At 46.1% G+C, this 18,734-nt stretch overlaps 1 protein-coding gene across 4 annotated transcripts; it reads left to right on the top strand.

The window, feature by feature from the left end:
* The first annotated feature begins 506 nt into the window (after positions 1–506).
* DHRS7B (dehydrogenase/reductase 7B) lies at positions 507–15,214 on the top strand. 4 transcript variants are annotated; one of them, XM_075565837.1, is made up of 7 exons: positions 507–633; positions 8,546–8,721; positions 9,407–9,522; positions 10,955–11,165; positions 11,598–11,690; positions 13,101–13,253; positions 14,699–15,214. In XM_075565837.1, the coding sequence occupies exons 1-7, from the start codon at positions 614–616 to the stop codon at positions 14,902–14,904; spliced, it is 975 nt and encodes a 324-aa protein (XP_075421952.1). In that variant the 5' UTR covers positions 507–613; the 3' UTR covers positions 14,905–15,214. The 4 variants fall into 4 exon arrangements, with proteins under 4 accessions (XP_075421952.1, XP_075421954.1, XP_075421953.1 ...); XM_075565839.1 differs by lacking the exon at positions 507–633 and adding an exon at positions 6,467–6,751; XM_075565838.1 differs by lacking the exon at positions 507–633 and adding an exon at positions 6,468–6,755.
* The last annotated feature ends 3,520 nt before the right edge of the window (positions 15,215–18,734 follow it).

Genomic DNA, 18,734 nt, shown 5'->3' with positions numbered 1-18,734 from the left:
ATACAGGAAGTGAGGTTATTATAGGGATTCCCTCCCCCTACAAACGCAAATGGTCGCCTCTGAGAAGCAGGAAGTGACGTCACGGCTACACTACCAAAGGAGAAACAAAGGACACTTCCGGCAACAGGGTCTTTGCGGTCTCCAAGGCAACAGGGGGGCGATTCCGATAGCTTCCTAAATTTGCGCTTCCGTCAGAAAAGCGCAAACAGGAAGTACTCGGCGGCCATCTTTGTTTCAGGAAAAGTTTATATTCTTTTTTTAATGAAAGAGCAAGAAATGTCCAAATTAACATCACGAAACTCAACATGGGGGTGATAGCTATCTGCCCAGTGTCTGTGCTGAGAAATGACACGGGGAAATATAGCTCATGGGAAAAAAAAATCCCAATGAGTGTTTACCAGGGAACCCTTTTTGCCCTTACCAAAGATGGCCGCTCCTCCCACCTCCCCTCTTTGGTCACGTTATCTCGGGACTCGTGGTTGGGTACTTTGAACTCAATTTTATCCAATGAGTATAGCCGGAGGGAAGGATATAGCCGGAGCTGATTGGATGGAAAAGATGTCAGTCTGTGTCAGCTCAGGCAGCTTCCGGGCTGGTAAATGGAGATGGAGGGATGATCTCCCTGGCAACCAGGTGAGTGATAGGACTGGGGCCTCTTATATACAGCTATATATCCTTATGGTGGGTGAAAAAGGCAACAAGAAATCTCCACCGTATTGCATATAGCAAATGAAAAGATCACTTGTCTTAGGCAGGTCTGCAACCCTGTCTTTCACCATCATCCCCAGCATACAGTGTTTCCACTGCAGCAAGGGATTCTGGGAAATTACATGCAAATGAGCACACAACGTGTGCCCTTAAAACGTGATGGTAAACCCTACAGCCTTGAAAATGCAACGCCAGCAGTACAACCAACTTCACACCGATGAGACCCATTAAGGTTGAAACATGTCTGTGAATGGTTTCTCTGGCTTTGCATCTGATTCCCATGCTGTGCTTTAAAGCTGTGTTAACAGCAAGCATTAGCTTATATGGGCTCCATGTAAGGCCGCGCTTATAGTGCCGGCGACGTTGACGCAACGTCGCCCAAAAACAAATACATTGCCGCTGCCGCGTGCGATTATAGTGCACGCGACGGTGACAAGCGACGCCGCGAAAACCTGAAGCTGGCAAAATTTGATTTTTCAAGGGCCGTCGCGTCACGTGACGGCCCTTGAACAAATCAAAATGCCGGAATCCCGCGACCTCGCCGCCCGGCAAAACATAACTTTCACCGGTAGCGACAGGTGACGTCACCCGCCGTGTCGCCAACGATGGTTTCAGACAAGGTGACACATTGTGTGCTCATTTGCATGTCATTTCCCAGAATCCCTTGCTGCAGTGGAAGCACTGTATGCTTGGGATAATGGTGAAGGGTGGGGTTTCAGACCTGCCTAAGACATGTGAATGTGCTCACAATATATACTTTGGTTTGTGTGTGTGTATATGTATATATATATAATAGCATGTTCTTGTATAGCTCTGCTAGTTATACGCGGCGTGTTACAGAGACATTTTGCAGGCACAGTCCCTGCCCCGTGGCGCTTACAATCTATGTTTTTGGTGCCTGAGGCACAGGGAGATAAAGTGACTTGCCCAAGGTCACAAGGAGTCAACACCAGGAATTGAACCAGGCTCCCCTGCAGTAATCTCAGTGTCTGTCAGTGTCTTTACTCACTGAGCCACTCCTTCTCATATATATATATAAGGAGATATAATGTGTATATATACAAACCAAAGTCTGTGACATCATCACCAATGGTAAAGAAATTAAAATGGCGATGGGCTGGGCCGAACATATCGCTAGAAGAAATTATTGTTGTAGAGGGATGGTACTCAACTGGATTCCATGAGTTATCAAAAGTCCAAGACGGCGACCAAAAGTAAGATAGGAGGATGAGATTAGGACATTTGTTGGAGCAACGTGGAGAAGAGCAGCTTACCACCGTGGCGCCTGGAAGGCCATTGGGAGGACTTTATCCAGCAGTGGGTCAACAAGGGCTGAAGATGAAATTCTTTATAATTATTTTTGTCGGTGCAATATACACGATATCCTTTACTGTATTAATATTATTCGTTTATTAATTATTTGTTGCCTTCACCTAAACATAGAGGTTAAAAATACGTTTTATATCTCTGCTCATATGAATAGACACTGAATCTGACCTAATAGGAGTGTAGTATATAGTATATTGATACCTACACGAGTGTCCGGTAGCTTGGCAGCAGGGTTGACCACCACGGGAAACATGTCTATATTTTTCTTTTTGCACATCTGGTTACCATAGTTAGTATCTTGATATGCCGCATATTCAGCGCGACAACGGGTCACTGTCCCAAAACGTCACCTCTGTTCTCATGCACATGTTTTTGTGATAAAGGTGTAATTTTGAACCTAAGGAGCGTTGTGGATTCCATCTAATGCATTGTTACTGTATTTGTTCCGGATACTGGGGGTGATTAGCATCTCCAGACGCACCTGGTTTTCTTCACCACTCTGTAAGCAATCCAAGATGAGAAGTGCTGCCCACACATGTTGGGGTCCTCCTATATACAGTGACCGTGTGATTGCTCTGCAATGCATTGCAGTCTTCTCCGGTAGCAAGAGGTACATTTGGCTGATTGTACATCCTTCTTGATTACTAACAGTGACGAAATGGGCATTGTCTAAAAAAGGTGAAGTCTGGTCCTGCTGTCCCTTTTCGGGAAGGTCACTGTCTATGACCCCAGGGGTTATGGTAAGACACTCAGATTGCCTATGTATGTGTTTCCCAAAATGCATGTACAAATGTGACCTTTTTATTACATTTTAAAGTAGTGGTACTGCTTGTCTGTATATTTCAAATGTACCTTGTATTGCATTGTAATGTAGATAATATCATATGAAAGCAGTGATACTGTCAGGAGATTGTGGAACCTTAGGGGCTAACCTGGCATTTCCCTGAAACTTGATTTTGAATCACTGTAATTATCAGACATTGCATGCCTGGGGAGGGGAAGCCCAAAGTTATGTACCTTAGGTGTGTTTCCAATGTACTTATTATGTGCCTTTTTTTTTGAGGGCCAGATGGGGTGTTATGGTAGTTGGGGTGATACGTCCTCACCTGCTGGGAAAACACTTACTAATGGCTGAAGCATTTTGCTACTCAAATAGAGAGAGGGCGGACTCCACCCATAGCCACCCTTGCTGGTCCCATTTTGTGAATGAGAACGTAGGCTATTTACGCAGGCCAGTTCTGATGGAACAGTGTGTGCTGACAGGGACCTGGCGGAGCCCCTGTAAAGAAGGAGCTTACAGGGAGTCAGCAGAAGAGGACTAGTAGCTGAAGGGTGAGGAGGTGGGGAGCTGCTGAGAGATCCCCTATAGGAGGAGGCAACAGGGACCTATGTGAGGGATACAGGGCGTGCTGGGGCCTATCTAGTCTGTGGATAAAGGCCCCATCTTCCAAGGCAAGTAGCCCATGGGCTAGCATCTATCAGACCCATGTGCCCTTTTGTCCTTGCAAGGGACCCTCTTTGGGATCAGTGGCTCAGTCAGAATGACAGAGCCACTTGTGCTGAAGCAGGGATATCCTGAAAACCTGACATGTTAGTAGTTCTTGAGGACTGGAGTTGACCACCCCTAGTCTACATACTACTAGAAATTGCGTTAAAGCCTGAGTGATTCACAAGCCCCTCAGGTGACCATCTCCACTGGATCAGCAATGGGGAGAGAAGCCGTGGAATCAAGCAGTAGGATTGGGGTTATTTCATTTGGACTAACAGACATGCATTGGGACTTACTTTACAAAGTCCGATAGTGCCAATTCCGTGCAACTACACTAAAAGGCCATTGGACTTCCAATTAGCATGGTCACACTTTTATTGAATAAGACTCAGTCTTATTTGGAGTTCCAGCATGTCTAACCTTTCTGACCGCAGAAATCCAACATCTCCAGCAATTCCACGTTATATGAACGGTGGATAGAGGCCCCCTTCTCTAAAGGCCAGGAGTAGTCTGGAGGCTACCAGCCCTTCCCAGTACTTTGTTCTGTTGAACTTCTGGGAGAGTCTCCAAGGACTGGGGCTATTTCATGGACTGTTTTTAGGCTCTATTGGAGCCCTCACAGAAGACTGTGAGCAAAGCTCTGTTCCACGAATAGTTTTGCCCCTTTTATGTATCTTCCACTGAGTTTTGGATTTATGTATTACCTGTGCTCTACTCCATTACAATTAACCCAACGTTTATTTGCACCAAAGTCTGGCTAGTTGTATCCTGGGTCTTGTGCAGCACTGAGGGGCTAGAACTGGGTTGTCCACCCTCAAGGGCTCTGGTGGCAGTGGTTAAACCAAGGCTCTGGGCACAGATTGAGGACCTTTGGCAGTGAGACACCCTGTTACGTGTCACTGACCCTAGTCCTGATGAAGGAGTTTCTGGCAGAGAAGTGGTTGAACATTTCATGTTCCTTTTTATTGTACTGGTGCTAAGCAATCCCTGTGTGTTGCTGAGATACAGAGGATTTTGACCTGGGAACATGAAGCTGCCTTCACAGGAGCATCTACAGTACATCAACCTTAATCCAGAGTCACACCAGTGAGGGACGTTCTGTGTGTGCTGCCTCATGGGAATCCTGTTTCACTCATCCAGGGACAAGCAGGAGATATATACACTTATCTCTGACTTGTGGTTTTGCACATTGACCCTTGCTGGTAACGCTGTGAGCACAGCATCGTGTGAATGGACGCCAGTCTCTGCAGAGAATATAGTGATTAGCTGTTGTCCATGTGCTGCTGTTGGATACAGTGCCCAGCGGAGGGAGTACTGCATTCAGAACACCAGGGACCTGGGAACTCAGCTGTGCAGCTCATCTAGTGAAAAAGAACATAACAGCGTCACTTGCGCCTCTGGCAGGCAAGGAGTTAAAATGATCCATGTGCTGCATGGCGATTTTCAGCTGCAATATTGTACAATAAATCCAGTGGCCGTGAAAACTGCGGAATCGCGAAACCCCCGGGATGAAAAACTAATTGGATGTCGGGGGTCCAGCTGAGGTGGTATGTGTATATAATATAATTATTTTCTTTCAAATTGAAGCAATTACATTGGGGAAGCTTTCCTGCAACCCTGGAAAGCAGCATGTTCAGAAGATGATTAGAAGAACGTCAGACAGTGGAATCTCATCAGAGCCCGATGCTGAAACCTCACAGTTGTTACATGTTTAAGTAAATGTCGTCCTGAGCTTCAAAGTGACTTCCTGCTAATCCACATGGTCTTGGGGGAATGACTTGAATCACTTCTGTTACTTTTATGTCCAGCTAATGCTGCCTGTGATCCAGAGACTTTAAATCTTCATCTGATCCAGTAATTATTTACATCATTGTAACTAGGCGCCTAAAAAGGTGAGCTCAGAAGATCCGGTGCGCAGCAGCTGCCATTCGAAGATGTTCAAGTATGTAACGTGGAATTGCTGGAGATGTTGCATTTCTGTTGTGAGAAAGGTCGGACATGATGGAACTCCAAATAAGACCCAAAGTCTTATTCTATTAAACTGGAAAGTAGCTGCGTGCCAACCAGACGCTCAGTATCCCACACGCGCCTCCAACTGTACAGTACTGGGAAGGACCACGCTAGTCCAAATGAAATAACCCCACTCCTACTGCTTGATTCCACGGCTTCTCTCCCCATTGCTGATCCAGTGGAGATGGTCACTCGAGAGGCTTGTGAATCCCTCCGGCTTTAATGCAATGTCTAGGGAGTATATTGTAGATCAAGGGTGGCCAACTCCAATCCTCAATGGCTACACACAGGTCAGGTGTTCGGGATATCCCTGCTTCAGCACAGGAGACTGAGCCACCTGTGCTGAAGCAGGGGTATCCGTAACTTGACCTGTTGGTGGCCCTTGAGGTTTGGAGTTGGCGACTCCTGATCTGAGGCAACAGGGTTAAAAAATACAACCCTGAGCTTCCCCCTCCCCCGGGTATCCCTGCAGTAGGGAATGACCCGTTCTCTTGCTTATTGGTGTGGGGTTACAAGGGAGCGGGTGCGGTACAGACAATAAGATTGCAGCACCTGTGCTGAAGCAGGGATAGCCTGAAAACCTGTCCTGTTGGTAGCTCTTGAGGACTGGAGTTAGCCACCTCTGACATGGACAGCAATTGCAGATCATTCCAGCGAGGAAAGGTTCAACCCTGTTCGCGTCAGGTCCCATGTGAGCGAGAGGTGACATTAACACCAGTTCTGGGGAGGAGTAAAACACAAATCGCATAACTGTAATCATAAAACTGGGAATAGCAGGGAGGGCTCCCAGACAAAACTCTAGTTTCACTGACAAGCGCCAATTATTTAAATAGTTTAATTACCCCCCTTTACCCTCCTCCTCCTCTGGAATCTAAAGGTCAGAGATATGAGCCAGGAGTCCTTCCCAGTACTGTACAGTTGGAGGCGCGTGTGGGATACTGAGCGTCTGGTTGGCACGCAGCCACTTTCCAGTTTAAATTAGGCTGCCCTTGTTGGAAGATCACAGACCTGGACACTGTCTGCTCAGCTGGTCTCCGAGGAGGGGAACAAGCTTGCCTCAGCCCTGAAGAAGGGACCTTGAACGCATTATTCTGCTTGAGGTGTCCTCTTCACCGCACCTGGGATCCCGTTGCCTTTGCCCTGTAGTCTGCACCCCCGTGCCTTCTGGAAACCGCCTCCTGGCCACTGCAGTGTCACCCCGAAAGTTTGCAAAGTGTGGGTGTGTATGTGTGGGATGGGCATGGTTTTCTTTGCATCTGGTCCTCAGCCTGTGAGACTCCTATTGTGCTCTGCAGCAGAAGTAACTGGATTATTTCACCCCCTTCTCTGCCAGAGGAGGTAACACCAGCGTCAAATTTGGTTGCAAGCATCAACATGCTAATTAATGTATGAAAAGGCTGTAACTGCATGTGCAGTGAATGCTGCTGGGATCAGAAATACTCGAGGGAACATAACTGTGTAATCACTAACCCAAGGCTTCCTCTGCTTTTATTCTCCGCAAGAAACCCCAATTATATGTTCTAGTTGTTGGGGTTCTACTATGGAGAGAAATCCTTGTGTCAGAGGGGTCTGCAATGCAGTGCAAAGATGTATGTGGTGGTAACACCATGCAAAGCAATGCACTGCTCAACCCTCAGGCATGCAAGGGATTCATTTACAAATTCTGCAACGCAAACGGCATATCTAATTACTACAAAATGTTACATTGGCATTAAGCACACTAATGACCTATAACAATGACGCCGTTAATATATGTCAATCCTTTATTGTTCCGTTATTTGAAATTTTAGAATGCAACAATATACTAAAGTGACCATGCTTTGTTTCTAGATGGGAACCCGACATGTTAATCTGAGGCAGGGGCAGGCAACTCCAGTCCTCAAGGGCCACCAACAGGTCAGGTATTTGGGATATCTCTGCTTCTGCCCAGGTGCCTCAGTCTGTGATTGAGCCACCTGTGCTGAAGCAGGGATATCCTTTTAAAACTTGACAAGTTCTCAATGGCCACCAACAGGAGTTGGCCACTCCTGATCTGAGGCGACAGGATTAAACAATACAACTCTGAGCCTCCCCCTGCTGTCTATCCCTGCAGTACGGAATGACCATTCTCTTGCTTATTTGTGTGGGTTACAGGGCAGCGGGTGCATTGATTTCCTGTACACACAATTGACCAGTCATGGCATACTTATTCGGTCTAAGTTGAAGGATCTCTATAGGGAGTGAGAGTGTATAGAGAAGTCTGTATAGAAGCTGTGCTCCTTAACTCCTATTCTAAAGGGTACAGATCAGAAAACAAATGGAGTTGTAATAGTGTGTGTGTGTGTGTATAACACAAATTGGAAGGTCCTTCAGGGGACTGACACATCGGGCTAATATCTGCATGTTGAACATAATAGACTCTCATTAGTTTTTTTCTACCCCAGTGTCGTGCTGGTGTTTGGATCAATATATCTCTGTCCTTGCGACTGAGCAACTGCATTGAAATGAACAGGGGCAGAAAGTTGGAGGCCCTTTCGCTGGCTGAATTTGTTGTAGAGCCCAGGTATAAAAGCATTGCTGCTTCCCTGGCAGACTCAGGATTAAAAGGAGCAGCTTTTGCTGGTTTATAGATCAGTTTGGGAGTTCTGACAATCCATGATCTGGCCAAGTCTCCTAGGAAAGATTCAGACAATCCTGGCCTTTGAAATCTCCCAGCTCTGATTGAGACTGCTCCCTTCACCCTTGATCCACCCACAAAATATACAATTAATTGAAATAACAATCCAAAAAAACTGCTTTAAAGTAATGGTTACCAAAAAGTAAGGGAGGTAACTTTCATTCTGACTGAGCCAGCTGTGCTGAAGCAGCGATATCCTGAACCTGACCTGTTGATGGCACTTGAGGACTGGAGTTGGTCACCCCTGCAGTGTGGGTACATCCGTGTCATTAAACCATGTGGCATGTTGTGACAGGTGGATTGGAACGGTGTCTGATAAATAGTCTGTGTACTCTTGTTTCTCTCCCCTGCAGAAGGTGTCCTTCCCGAGTGAAGCTGATGGACCTGACATCGTGGGTCATTGCCCCTCTCCTGCTGGGCAGTTTCGGGGTCTTTGGTCTGTACAAGCTCCTGCAGAGGCTGCGCAGCAGAGCTTACATCCAGGATGCTGTGGTGGTGATTACAGGAGCCACATCCGGGCTGGGCAAAGGTGGACGATGCTAAGAACCGGCCATATATTATAGCCCACACACCGGAGTATAGTTCTGCAACAGGACAGCATGAATAATCACTACCCACTGCCACACTTCTATACATCAAACTGAGCGTTAGTAGTATGTGGAAGAGCAAAGGTAGAAAACGCATCTAAATAGAAAGGGAGCCAGGATTAATGCGCTCGCTCATAATGCGGAATAGCTCTGATTTTTATGTAGGATGGATACACAATGTCCCACCATAAAGGCCAGTGAGTACAATAATCCCTGCTGTGTCTGTGTGTATCTGATAATGATCTGGGGCAGGGGTGCGCAAAGATTCCTACATGCGCCCCCCTGTTTCCTCTCCCCTCCTGCTTGCACCACCCTTCACTGCCGGGGGCCTCTGTAACAGCCGCGCCCCCACTTTGCGCACCCCTGATCTGGGAGCGGTAACTTGGAGCAGGAGTTAAAATGTGCAGTCGGTAGCCGAGGGTTGGGGGTGGGGGGGGAGGGTGTTGAATGTTAGGGGTATGCCAGATAGGCTTCCTTTAAAAAGGTGCAAATTAAGGCCTAGATCCACAAGCTTCAGCACACCTTTACTCCCATTCATATGATCTAAGTATGTTGCATGTGCCTTTCTGTGTATGGAACGTCTCCCTCGTTTCCTTATTATTCTGCTGGTTATCTTGTCCCGTTCAGAATGTGCCAAGGTGTTCCACGCAGCTGGCGCCCGGCTGGTGTTGTGTGGGCGCAGCGAGGAGAGGCTGGAAGATCTGGTGAGGGAGCTCGGACGGATCCGGGGCAGATCCACGCAGGTATGTTTATGGTGTACTGGCAGAGGAGCTTCCGAACACGGGCAAAACAAGCAGCCTCCCGGGTGCCACGCACACGGCCACTCTCTTCCCGAGTCTCACAAGTTATTAACACAAATGTATCCGCACAAAGCAATGTGAGAGAATGTCGTTACATTGCATTAAAATAAATGAGTACATTAAAAGTATGTATAATTCTGCATATACATGTTACATGAAGTAAAAGGGTGACACACTGTGCTAATTTGCATGTCATTGCCCAGAATTCTTTGCTGCAGTGGAAGCACTGTATGATCAGAGATAATGGGGGATGACAGGATTGCAGTCCTGTCCGAGACGTGAATGTGCTCACTAGTGGCGTTTATATTTACGGCATAGACATAAGAAATTCAGCCAAAGTATTTACAAAAGTAGGCCCTGAATAAGGCAGCGAATTTTGCTCTTCGAAGAACATGAATATTTTTAATTAAACCAGCTAGTAACACCTGCAACTGACCTTCGCTTCCGGAATAAAGCTACAACCGGGAATGCCACGAGAAGCTGAAAGTTTATTTTTTAATAACATTTAGTTAGATTATTATTGTTTGCCATTTTAACCCTTTTGCTGCCAGTGTGTCCTGCAATGCAATTCTAAGACGCACCTTTTTTCTGATTTTCACATGTCTTAAATCGCAGTGCGTCTTAGAATCGATGTATTAAAAACTGTTTTATTATAAAGTGTCTACAGTACTAACCCCATCTTTTCACTTACCATGTTTCAGGAGAGGTCCCTTGTCAGCGGAGGATGAAGCGGGCGGCGGGAGTGTGCCCAGTTTGTGGCGGGAGTACGGCAGGACAGGTCAAGTCTGCAGGTGAATGAAGATAAGATGATGGCGGGCGTGCGGTGGGGGCGGAAGGAGATCATAATAGCAGGAGAGCTGAGCAGGAGCATAGGGGAATGGCTTGAGAGGTGCACACTGTAACCGGAAGTCCGACACTGGTCAACTTCCGGTGTTAGTGTGCTCCTTCCCAGCCGTTCCCCTATGCCGCTCTGCTCCTGCTCAGCTCTCCTGCTATTATGATCTCCTTCCGCCACCGCCACCACCCGCCCACTGTCTTCTTATCTTCATTCACCTGCAGACTTGGGACCTGTCCCGCCGCACTCTCGCCCGCTGTGCATCTTCAACCATCTGCAGACGTGGGACCTCTTCTGCCGCCGCTGCCCGCTTCATCCTCTACTGACATGGGACCTCTCCTGAAACATGTTAAGTGAAAAAGTCATTTTCCTTGATTGTAATGGCCAAATCGATGGTGCGTCTTACAAATCGAGGAAATACGGTACTATACTAATGTAGCTCTATAAAGACACAGCGCCCCCTGGCAGTAAGGAAGGGAAACGGCAGCCCTGCGTCAGTACTTGGCGAGTAGATAATCCCATCGCTCTTTCGTCCCGCAGACACACAAGCCTCACACGGTGATCTTTGACCTGTCCGACGTCGATGCCGTCACCAGCGCGGGGGAGCAGATCCTACGTCTCGTGGGGAGGGTGGACATTCTCATCAACAACGCTGGGATAAGTTACCGCGGCACGATACTGGACACTGCGGTCAGCGTGGACAGGATCGTAATGGACACCAACTACTTCGGACCCGTGGCTTTAACTAAAGGTGGTTACACTACACTTCTCCCAAAGGTTACTTTTATATTTGTACAGCACATAAATTCCACTTGTGAGCACATTCGCACGTCTGACAGGTCTGCAACCCTGCCTCTCCGTGTGTGTGTGTGTGTATTTTGCTCTGGGATTTTTGGGTGGTGTTTGTTGTTTCTCTCCTTGAGATCCCTTAGATGAGGAGTGGCCAACTCCAGTCCTCAAGGGCCACTAACAGGTCAGGTTAAGGATATCTCTGCTTCACCACAGGTAGCTCAAGCAGTGGCTCAGCAAAAGCCTGAGCCACCTATGTTGAAACAGGGATATCCTGAAAACCTGACCTGTTGGTGGCTCTTGAGGACTGGAGTTGGCCATGCATGCCTTAGATCTTCCCGTTATTATAGTTTAATAGACACTCCTTGCATTTATTTCTTTTTTTATTTTCAAGCTCTCCTTCCCGCCATGATCAAGAACAGACGCGGACACATTGTTGCCATCAGCAGCGTTCAAGGCAAAATAAGCATCCCTTTCAGATCAGCTTGTGAGTACACCGTAACAGGGCTGTCTCCGATATTACAACGCATTTCCAGTGTGCAGAATGTATCCAATCTTTATTCACATGCAACATCTTCCCTACAATCATTGTTTGGCTCCTAATTAGTCAGAAATACAGCCGATAGGTTAGTTTGAGACTGCATAATTAGAAGGTTCGCTGCAGCGATTCCAAAGGTGCAGAAGAGGCTCTGCATAGGGAGTGGGTCAGTGAGTAAAGACACTGACTGGCACTGAGAGTTTGAAGCAGGGGAACCTGGTTCAATTCCCGGTGTCGGCTCCTTGTGACCTTGGGCAAGTCACTTCATCTGCCTGTGCCTCAGGCACCAAAAACATAGATAGTAAGCTCCACGGGGCAGGGACCTGTGCCTGCAAAATGTCTCTGTAAAGCGCTACGTATAACTAGCAGCGCTATACAAGAACATGCTATTATTATTATATAGTCACTGTACCAAAACAAAATCCTCGGTGTTACAGCTTTATTTTTAAATCTTCTAACCTGAATCATAGGAAACAAGGCCCTTTATGACTAGTTTTGAAAAGCATCCGTCGTCCTTATTCTCAAAGTATAAACATTGATTAGTTCCAAAAGCAGATTTTACTGTATGTATTGTGAAGCAGCATAACATGCAACGCAAGGTGGGGGATGGCCCCTGTGGAAGTGAAGGTATACGTACATACGTACGTACACACACCTTCCCTTCCATAGGGGCCTTCCCCCGCATTGCATGTTATGCTGCTTTGCAATACGTGGTAGGCCACGTTTTGGCTGCAAAGCGGTTAGTGCACCTCAACCTGTTTTAATAATGATAGCGGTGATGTTCATTTCCCTGTCCTGAGATAATCAGGCACTGACCGGCACTGTTCTGATCCTTTTATAATTTAGCCTGGATTTGGTATTGAGCATTTAACGGAGCGGCCCAAGGTGCTATTCCCCCCCCCCTTTTTATATGTGCATCAATACAATGATAGTAATTAGCTACGTTGCCAATTGATCTGTTCTCCTGTGATCGATTTGTCTGAGGGGTTTACTAAATGGCTGTCAGTGCAGCAGAGGAGGACCAAAGATGCAAAGTGCTGGGGGGAAGATCATGTGACCAGGCAGTCATTAGGTACAATTGGTGCACTGCTAGAGAGGGCAGGGCTCAAAAAGGGGTGTGCCAGAGCCTTTTTCAGAAGAGGAAGGGGGATGTGACTTTGTAAATGGTTGCTATGGGAACAAAATGATTTACATAAGATTAAAAAAAATGCTGCAAGTATTTTCTCATAGTACAGAACTAATTTATTTTAAAAAAAAACACGTAGGATATTGCTTGGTCTGCAGCTTTAAAGGTATCTGTTCTGTGCACTTGATCCGATAAGTGCCATTTTTAACCAAACCCGCATGTTTTTTTGGCAGATGCGGCCTCTAAACACGCCACACAGGCATTCTTCGACTGCCTCCGAGCAGAGATAGAGCCGTACGAGATTGACGTGACTGTAGTGAGCCCCGGATACATCCAGACAAACCTATCGCTGAACGCAGTCACCGAAGATGGATCCAAATACGGCGGTGGGGATCCAATTTCTCTCATGCTTCAGTAACAAGTCTCCCCGAACCCGTGCAAAGGAGGGAAAAGCATTTACTTAGACCAGTGGTTTTCAGACGGGGTTCCCGTAAAGGGTTCCCTGCAATTTTCTGCTCATCCGGAAGAATTTACAATGCATCCGATCTCAGACGCGCTATTAGAGAGGGTCGGGGTTCTGCAGAATTTCACAATATAATTATAGCGTTCCTTAACCAGAAGAAGTTAAACAGTGACAGACACTGGTTCCCAGCTGCCTCCTTAGGATGCCAGGGATTTACAGTAAGTTACGTGACCTGTCTGGTGTTATTGCCGTAACCACTTTCCTGCCAGAAGATACTGCAGTGCATTTCTGAGCATTATAATTCATATGCCAAGTAATGTGTGCAGGCCCCTATGCCAGCGAAGAGGTTAGAGAAATGATCACTGGGTAATCTGTAGGATATCCTACAGAAAGGTTGACAACCATTTTTATAAGCGAGATTTATGTATATCTTTATATAGCGCCATTAATGTACACAGCGCTTCACAGCAGTAATACACGTGACAATCATAAATAACACATAATGGGAATAAGCGCTTCAGACACAAAAGTAACATTTAGGAAAAGGAGTCCCTGCCCCGAAGAGCTTACAATCTAATTGGTAGGTAGGAAGAACGTACAGAGACAGTAGGAGGGTGTTCGGGTAAGTGCATCTGCAGGGGGCCACAGCCGATGTATGAGGTGTAAAATATCAGCCACGGAGCTACTCATATGCTTCATTAAGCAGGTGTGTTTTAAGATGGGTCTTGAAGGTGGATAGAGAGGCTGCTAGTTGGATATTGAGGGGAGGGGCATTCCAGAGGTGTGGGACAGTTAGTGAGAAAGGTACTCTTAGCTTGACAAATAGAAGTTATGGGAGCTTGAAAATTAATATACAAATAATATATTTGACCTGCACAGTAATGGAGCTGCTGGTTTTCTTTGCAGCCCTGTAATTAGTGTAAGAGTCACTCCTGTGGATCTATGCCCTAGTATTTGCTGCATACCTGCAAGATTTGTGCATCTCTTGTACACCGAGTGGGGCTGTGTCCTGCTGAGACTTTCCTAAACCCATTTATAACTGAAGCTGCTAGTGTCAATCCATAAAGGCAGGGGTTCTCTTCTCCTCCCCTCACACACCTCCCAAACAACAGGTCAGGTTTTCTGGATATCCCTGCTTCAGCACAGGTGGCTCAGTCAAAGACTGGGCTTCTAATTGAGCCACCTGTGCTGAAGCTGAGCTATCCTGAAGACCTGTTGGAAGGGTCTTGAGGACTGGAGTTCAGCACCTCTGCATAAAAGGTAACCAGACCATTGAATTTGAAACTGTGCGAAGCAACACAAAGTTAAAATGGGCATTCTTTGGCATTGTGTGTTGAGTCCTCTCTTTCCCCCTTTTGCTGTGTTTAGTGATGGATAAGAACACGGCAGAGGGCCGAACAGCGGCAGACGTCGCGCACATCATTCTGAACGCAGTGGGCGAGAGGAGGAAGGAGGTGATGGTGGCTGGGGTTGTTCCCACGCTGGCAGTGTACCTGAGAACTCTTGCCCCTAAAATCTTCTTCACCATCATGGCAGCGAGAGCCAGGAAGGAGAGGAAGGTGAAGGACTCGTAGAGCCCGGCCTGGTGAATCACTTGCTCTGAGATCACGTGGGAAGAAAAGACAGAAGCTGTAACAATGTTACTTCAATTAAACACGTTCCGCGCAGTAAGAGGGACGGGAGATCAGCCAATCGGAATGCTGTGTTCAGCAAAAATCATCTACTTGTCCCATGCAAAGGATTTTTAGAGATGTGATTGGCTGCAGCTGTTCTGATACACTGCCCGCCCACTCAACTGTTAGTATGTTCCATTTAGCCCCAACTCTGTTTGGGGCTGAAGAGGCAATTTATACCAAAACAGAAATAAAATGTGGGTTAACAGTAGACTGGTTTGTTGGCTCAGTGACGGGGGTGGGTGCGAGGGCAGGGTCCTCTGGCCCTAGAAAGCTTGGCCACTACATTCTACTTACATTAGTAGGTGTACAGATATGGTATGACATCATCCTGCACACACGTTCCAGTCATAGGATAGCAGGCCAGGTACCTACCCAGTTATTTGTAGGAATACGGGGAGTGCAGGTAACCGGAAAGATAAACAGTATACAGTTTTGTGAAAAAGAAAAGTACTTTAATTTATTTAGCTTTTTGTTAGATCATGGCACAGTGTAATATGTCATGTGTTGTTGTTCATCTGAGGTTGTATTTACCTAATTTTAAGACCTGCTAAGGAACAGATGATTGTTATTATGTCCTGATATGTGAAACCTTAGAATTCAAAGAGGGTGTACTTTTCACACAACTGTATAGAGCAATATCGTCTGATACAGGTGACAAGTGAGTCGGCTCTCGCCAAATGCGCCCTCACAATCAGGCATCAACACCCTTAAGGCTTTGAATCAATGTTCCTTCCACCTCGCAGTGTGCGATTCACATTGATTCAAAGCATTAAGGGTGTTGATGCCTGATTGTGAGGGCGCATTTGGCGAGAGCTGACTCACTTGTCACCTGTATCAGACGATATTGCTCTATACATTGTTTTTTTTTATCATTCCGGTTACCCGCACTCCCCGTATTCCTGCCAAACAACTATTCCCAGAACCACAGAGGAAGGTTCAACGAGGGTACAGCAGCGATAGCTGGTCATACATTTTCCATATATGATTTTTTCACTGAATATTTTTACGTATTCTCACTATTTTAATTCTCACTGAAGTTCTATTTACTTATCCACTCACTATATAGTTATATTATTTTAGATCACTTACACAATTAGAGCGCCGGGTGAATATCCTTTTCACCTACCTGGTTATACATGTGTTAAATACCATGGAATTCCGATCGCCGTTTCTGGATGGAAAACTACCAGCCATTTATACATCTCAAAACAAAACAAAACATTCAGATTTTTTTAATGTAGTTTGTTGATGGTGATGATGCATCTTCCGGCCTTGGGTTCTTGCACTACCACGTGTGGCCTTTATCCTTCTGTTCCTATAGAAGCCACCAAACGTGTGCGGATACGGATACAGCACCAGGATAAGAGAATCAGACATGGGCAGTGACGCCAACTTTAGTCCTGCAACAGCCGCAGAGAGAGTTGGATAAAGCAAACTACAAATAGTTTCGGACCACAGGTTTCTACGAGTAGTTTTCCCTTTTTACGAGTGAAGGAGGCGCTTCATATCCCACTGAAACACAGCATCGCTGCACTTACTGTTACATCGGTAGAACAAGCCTCTGATGGGTCAGACTAACCTTACTGTATGAAATTATACTTTCCCAAGAGCAGCATACCCTACCAGTGGAGAGACTCGTTTTACCAGAGTAGCACTTCAGTTGCTGGTTTTAACAGTGCTGCCACTTTTAAATTCTGTCAAAGTAACTTGTTTTTTTTTTGCCTCCACTGGATTTAAAAGCCGCTATCCTTCCTATTGAATTTTTTTCTACCCTCATTGATAAGGTTACAGGAAGGAAACCGGGAGGGGTCCCGGAACTGAATCACTATTTTCAGCTCGGACACCAGTTCCTGAGATACTTCTCTGTGAAGTTCCCGGGTTTAAATCTCCCTCCAGAGGAAACCAAATCTCTTGGTTATAGGATGCCGCGGTAATTGGTTGCAGCTTCCAAACCAGAAAGGAATATCGGCAACGTCTCCAGTATCTCAGGAACCAGGGCGTCCCGGTACTGAAAACAGCGGGTCAGCTCTTGCGGACTCCGTGGTTCCAATCCAGATTAAAAAATATATAAAAGGGGGGCAGGGGTAAATTCAGGGTGGGGGATTGCCGCTTTAAATTGCAATCATAAAATGACTAAACCAAATGTTTCCATAGTGAGATCTCGGTAAAACCAGAACCAGGTGAAAAAACACAGCGAGTGTCATTTTGTTACCGCAGACCGGACCAGCGGGAGTGTTACAGATTGAGTGCTTGGAGGGAGTGTTGGTGTTGCCCACCTGTGACACCGTTAACATGGAAACACTGGCTGGGGAGAGGACAGTGTGTAACCGGGAACTGGAAATATTTCCAGAGCAAGAACCAGCTGGCGTGTAAGCTGACATTTGCCGCCAATCCCTGGAACACTTCCATTGTTTAGGAATAGAAACGCTTGCATTTTGTTCGCAGTTGCAGTAGGCTCTGGTGCTATTTTAGGGACTGTTTTGCAGTCAGACTCCCTGCAGTTTGCCCTTGAAGCATCTTTCATTGCAGCACGGAGGCGTTGCACTATCTATATGTACACGGGGAGGCTAACTCCAGTCTTCAAGGGCCACCAACAGGTCAGGTTCAGGATATCCCTGCTTCAGCACAAGTGGCTCATTCTTCAGCCACCTGCACTGAAGCAGGGATATCCTTAAAACCTGACCTGTTGGTGGCCCTTGAAGACTGGAGTTGGTCACCCCTGGTATATAGGCTATTCAGAACACTATGAGCTGCACATTACAGGACTGTACAACGAGCACACTGGCACAAGCACAGCTTTAAAGGAGCAGTACCACATTCCTTTCGTTCTTATTATACATATATAATGCTACGTTCTTACCTAAGCGGGCAATCGTTTGGTGCTCCTGTTATAAATGTGTAACAATCCTGATTGTGCGCCTAACAATGGCTGCTTCAGTCAGCCAGCAGCTACAATGCATTCTTATATTACCACGGTAACATTATCTATTGTTACAGTTTGCAGCTCAAACGGCTGGGAATATTGGCAACATATCACAAACAGGAAAGTGTTGTGCTGTTTGGGAGATGCACCAAAATCTGCTATAGAAATCAAATGATGCTTTAAAAAGCTGCAGTTTTCTACATGCGGTTTTTTTTTTAAAATAAATCAGTTCTGTACTATGAGAAAATACTTGTAGCATATAAAAAAAATGTTTTAAAGACTTGAATGTATTCTAATGTAACAAGCATTTTTGTTTCTATAGCAACCATTTACAAAGTCACATCCCCTTCCTCTTGTGAGACAGGCTCTGGCACACCCCTTTTGCCCTCTCTCTTAGGCTGCACTTATAGTGCCGGCGACGTCACGCTGTGATCACAGGAAAAATCAAATTGACTTGCGGCGATCGCGACCAGGCCGTCGCTCCGTCTCTACTATAAGCGCACGCGACAGCGGCAATACATTTGTTTTGCCGCGAGGTCGCATCGCCGACACTATAAGCGCTGCCTAACTTAGCTAATTACGTGTCAGTGTGCAGATTGTATTGATGCACATATTGAATGTAAAAAAAATATATATATAAATAAAAACAGCTGGAACACGCACAAAAAATGGCATTAAGAGTAGAATTACAAAAAAATAAATAAAAAAATGCAGTAAATATTCTCTAATACTACAGAACTCTATTATAATAATAATAAAAAAAAACATAAGAGTTCACAGGTTTTGCTGCTTTAAGAGGAACAAA

Source organism: Ascaphus truei, chromosome 11, assembly GCF_040206685.1.
Source record: "Ascaphus truei isolate aAscTru1 chromosome 11, aAscTru1.hap1, whole genome shotgun sequence".
Classification (NCBI taxonomy): Eukaryota; Metazoa; Chordata; class Amphibia; order Anura; family Ascaphidae; genus Ascaphus; species Ascaphus truei.
The sequence above is the reverse complement of the archived record's forward strand: the minus strand, read 5'-3'. Positions and strand labels throughout refer to the sequence as shown.

Excerpts from the sequence above, each read along its gene's own strand:
- DHRS7B (XM_075565837.1), top strand. The coding sequence starts at position 614 with ATGATCTCCCTGGCAACCAG. Across the intron at positions 8,722-9,406 it reads CACATCCGGGCTGGGCAAAG|AATGTGCCAAGGTGTTCCAC; the intron begins GTGGACGATGCT and ends TGTCCCGTTCAG. Across the intron at positions 11,691-13,100 it reads CATCCCTTTCAGATCAGCTT|ATGCGGCCTCTAAACACGCC; the intron begins GTGAGTACACCG and ends TTTTTTTGGCAG.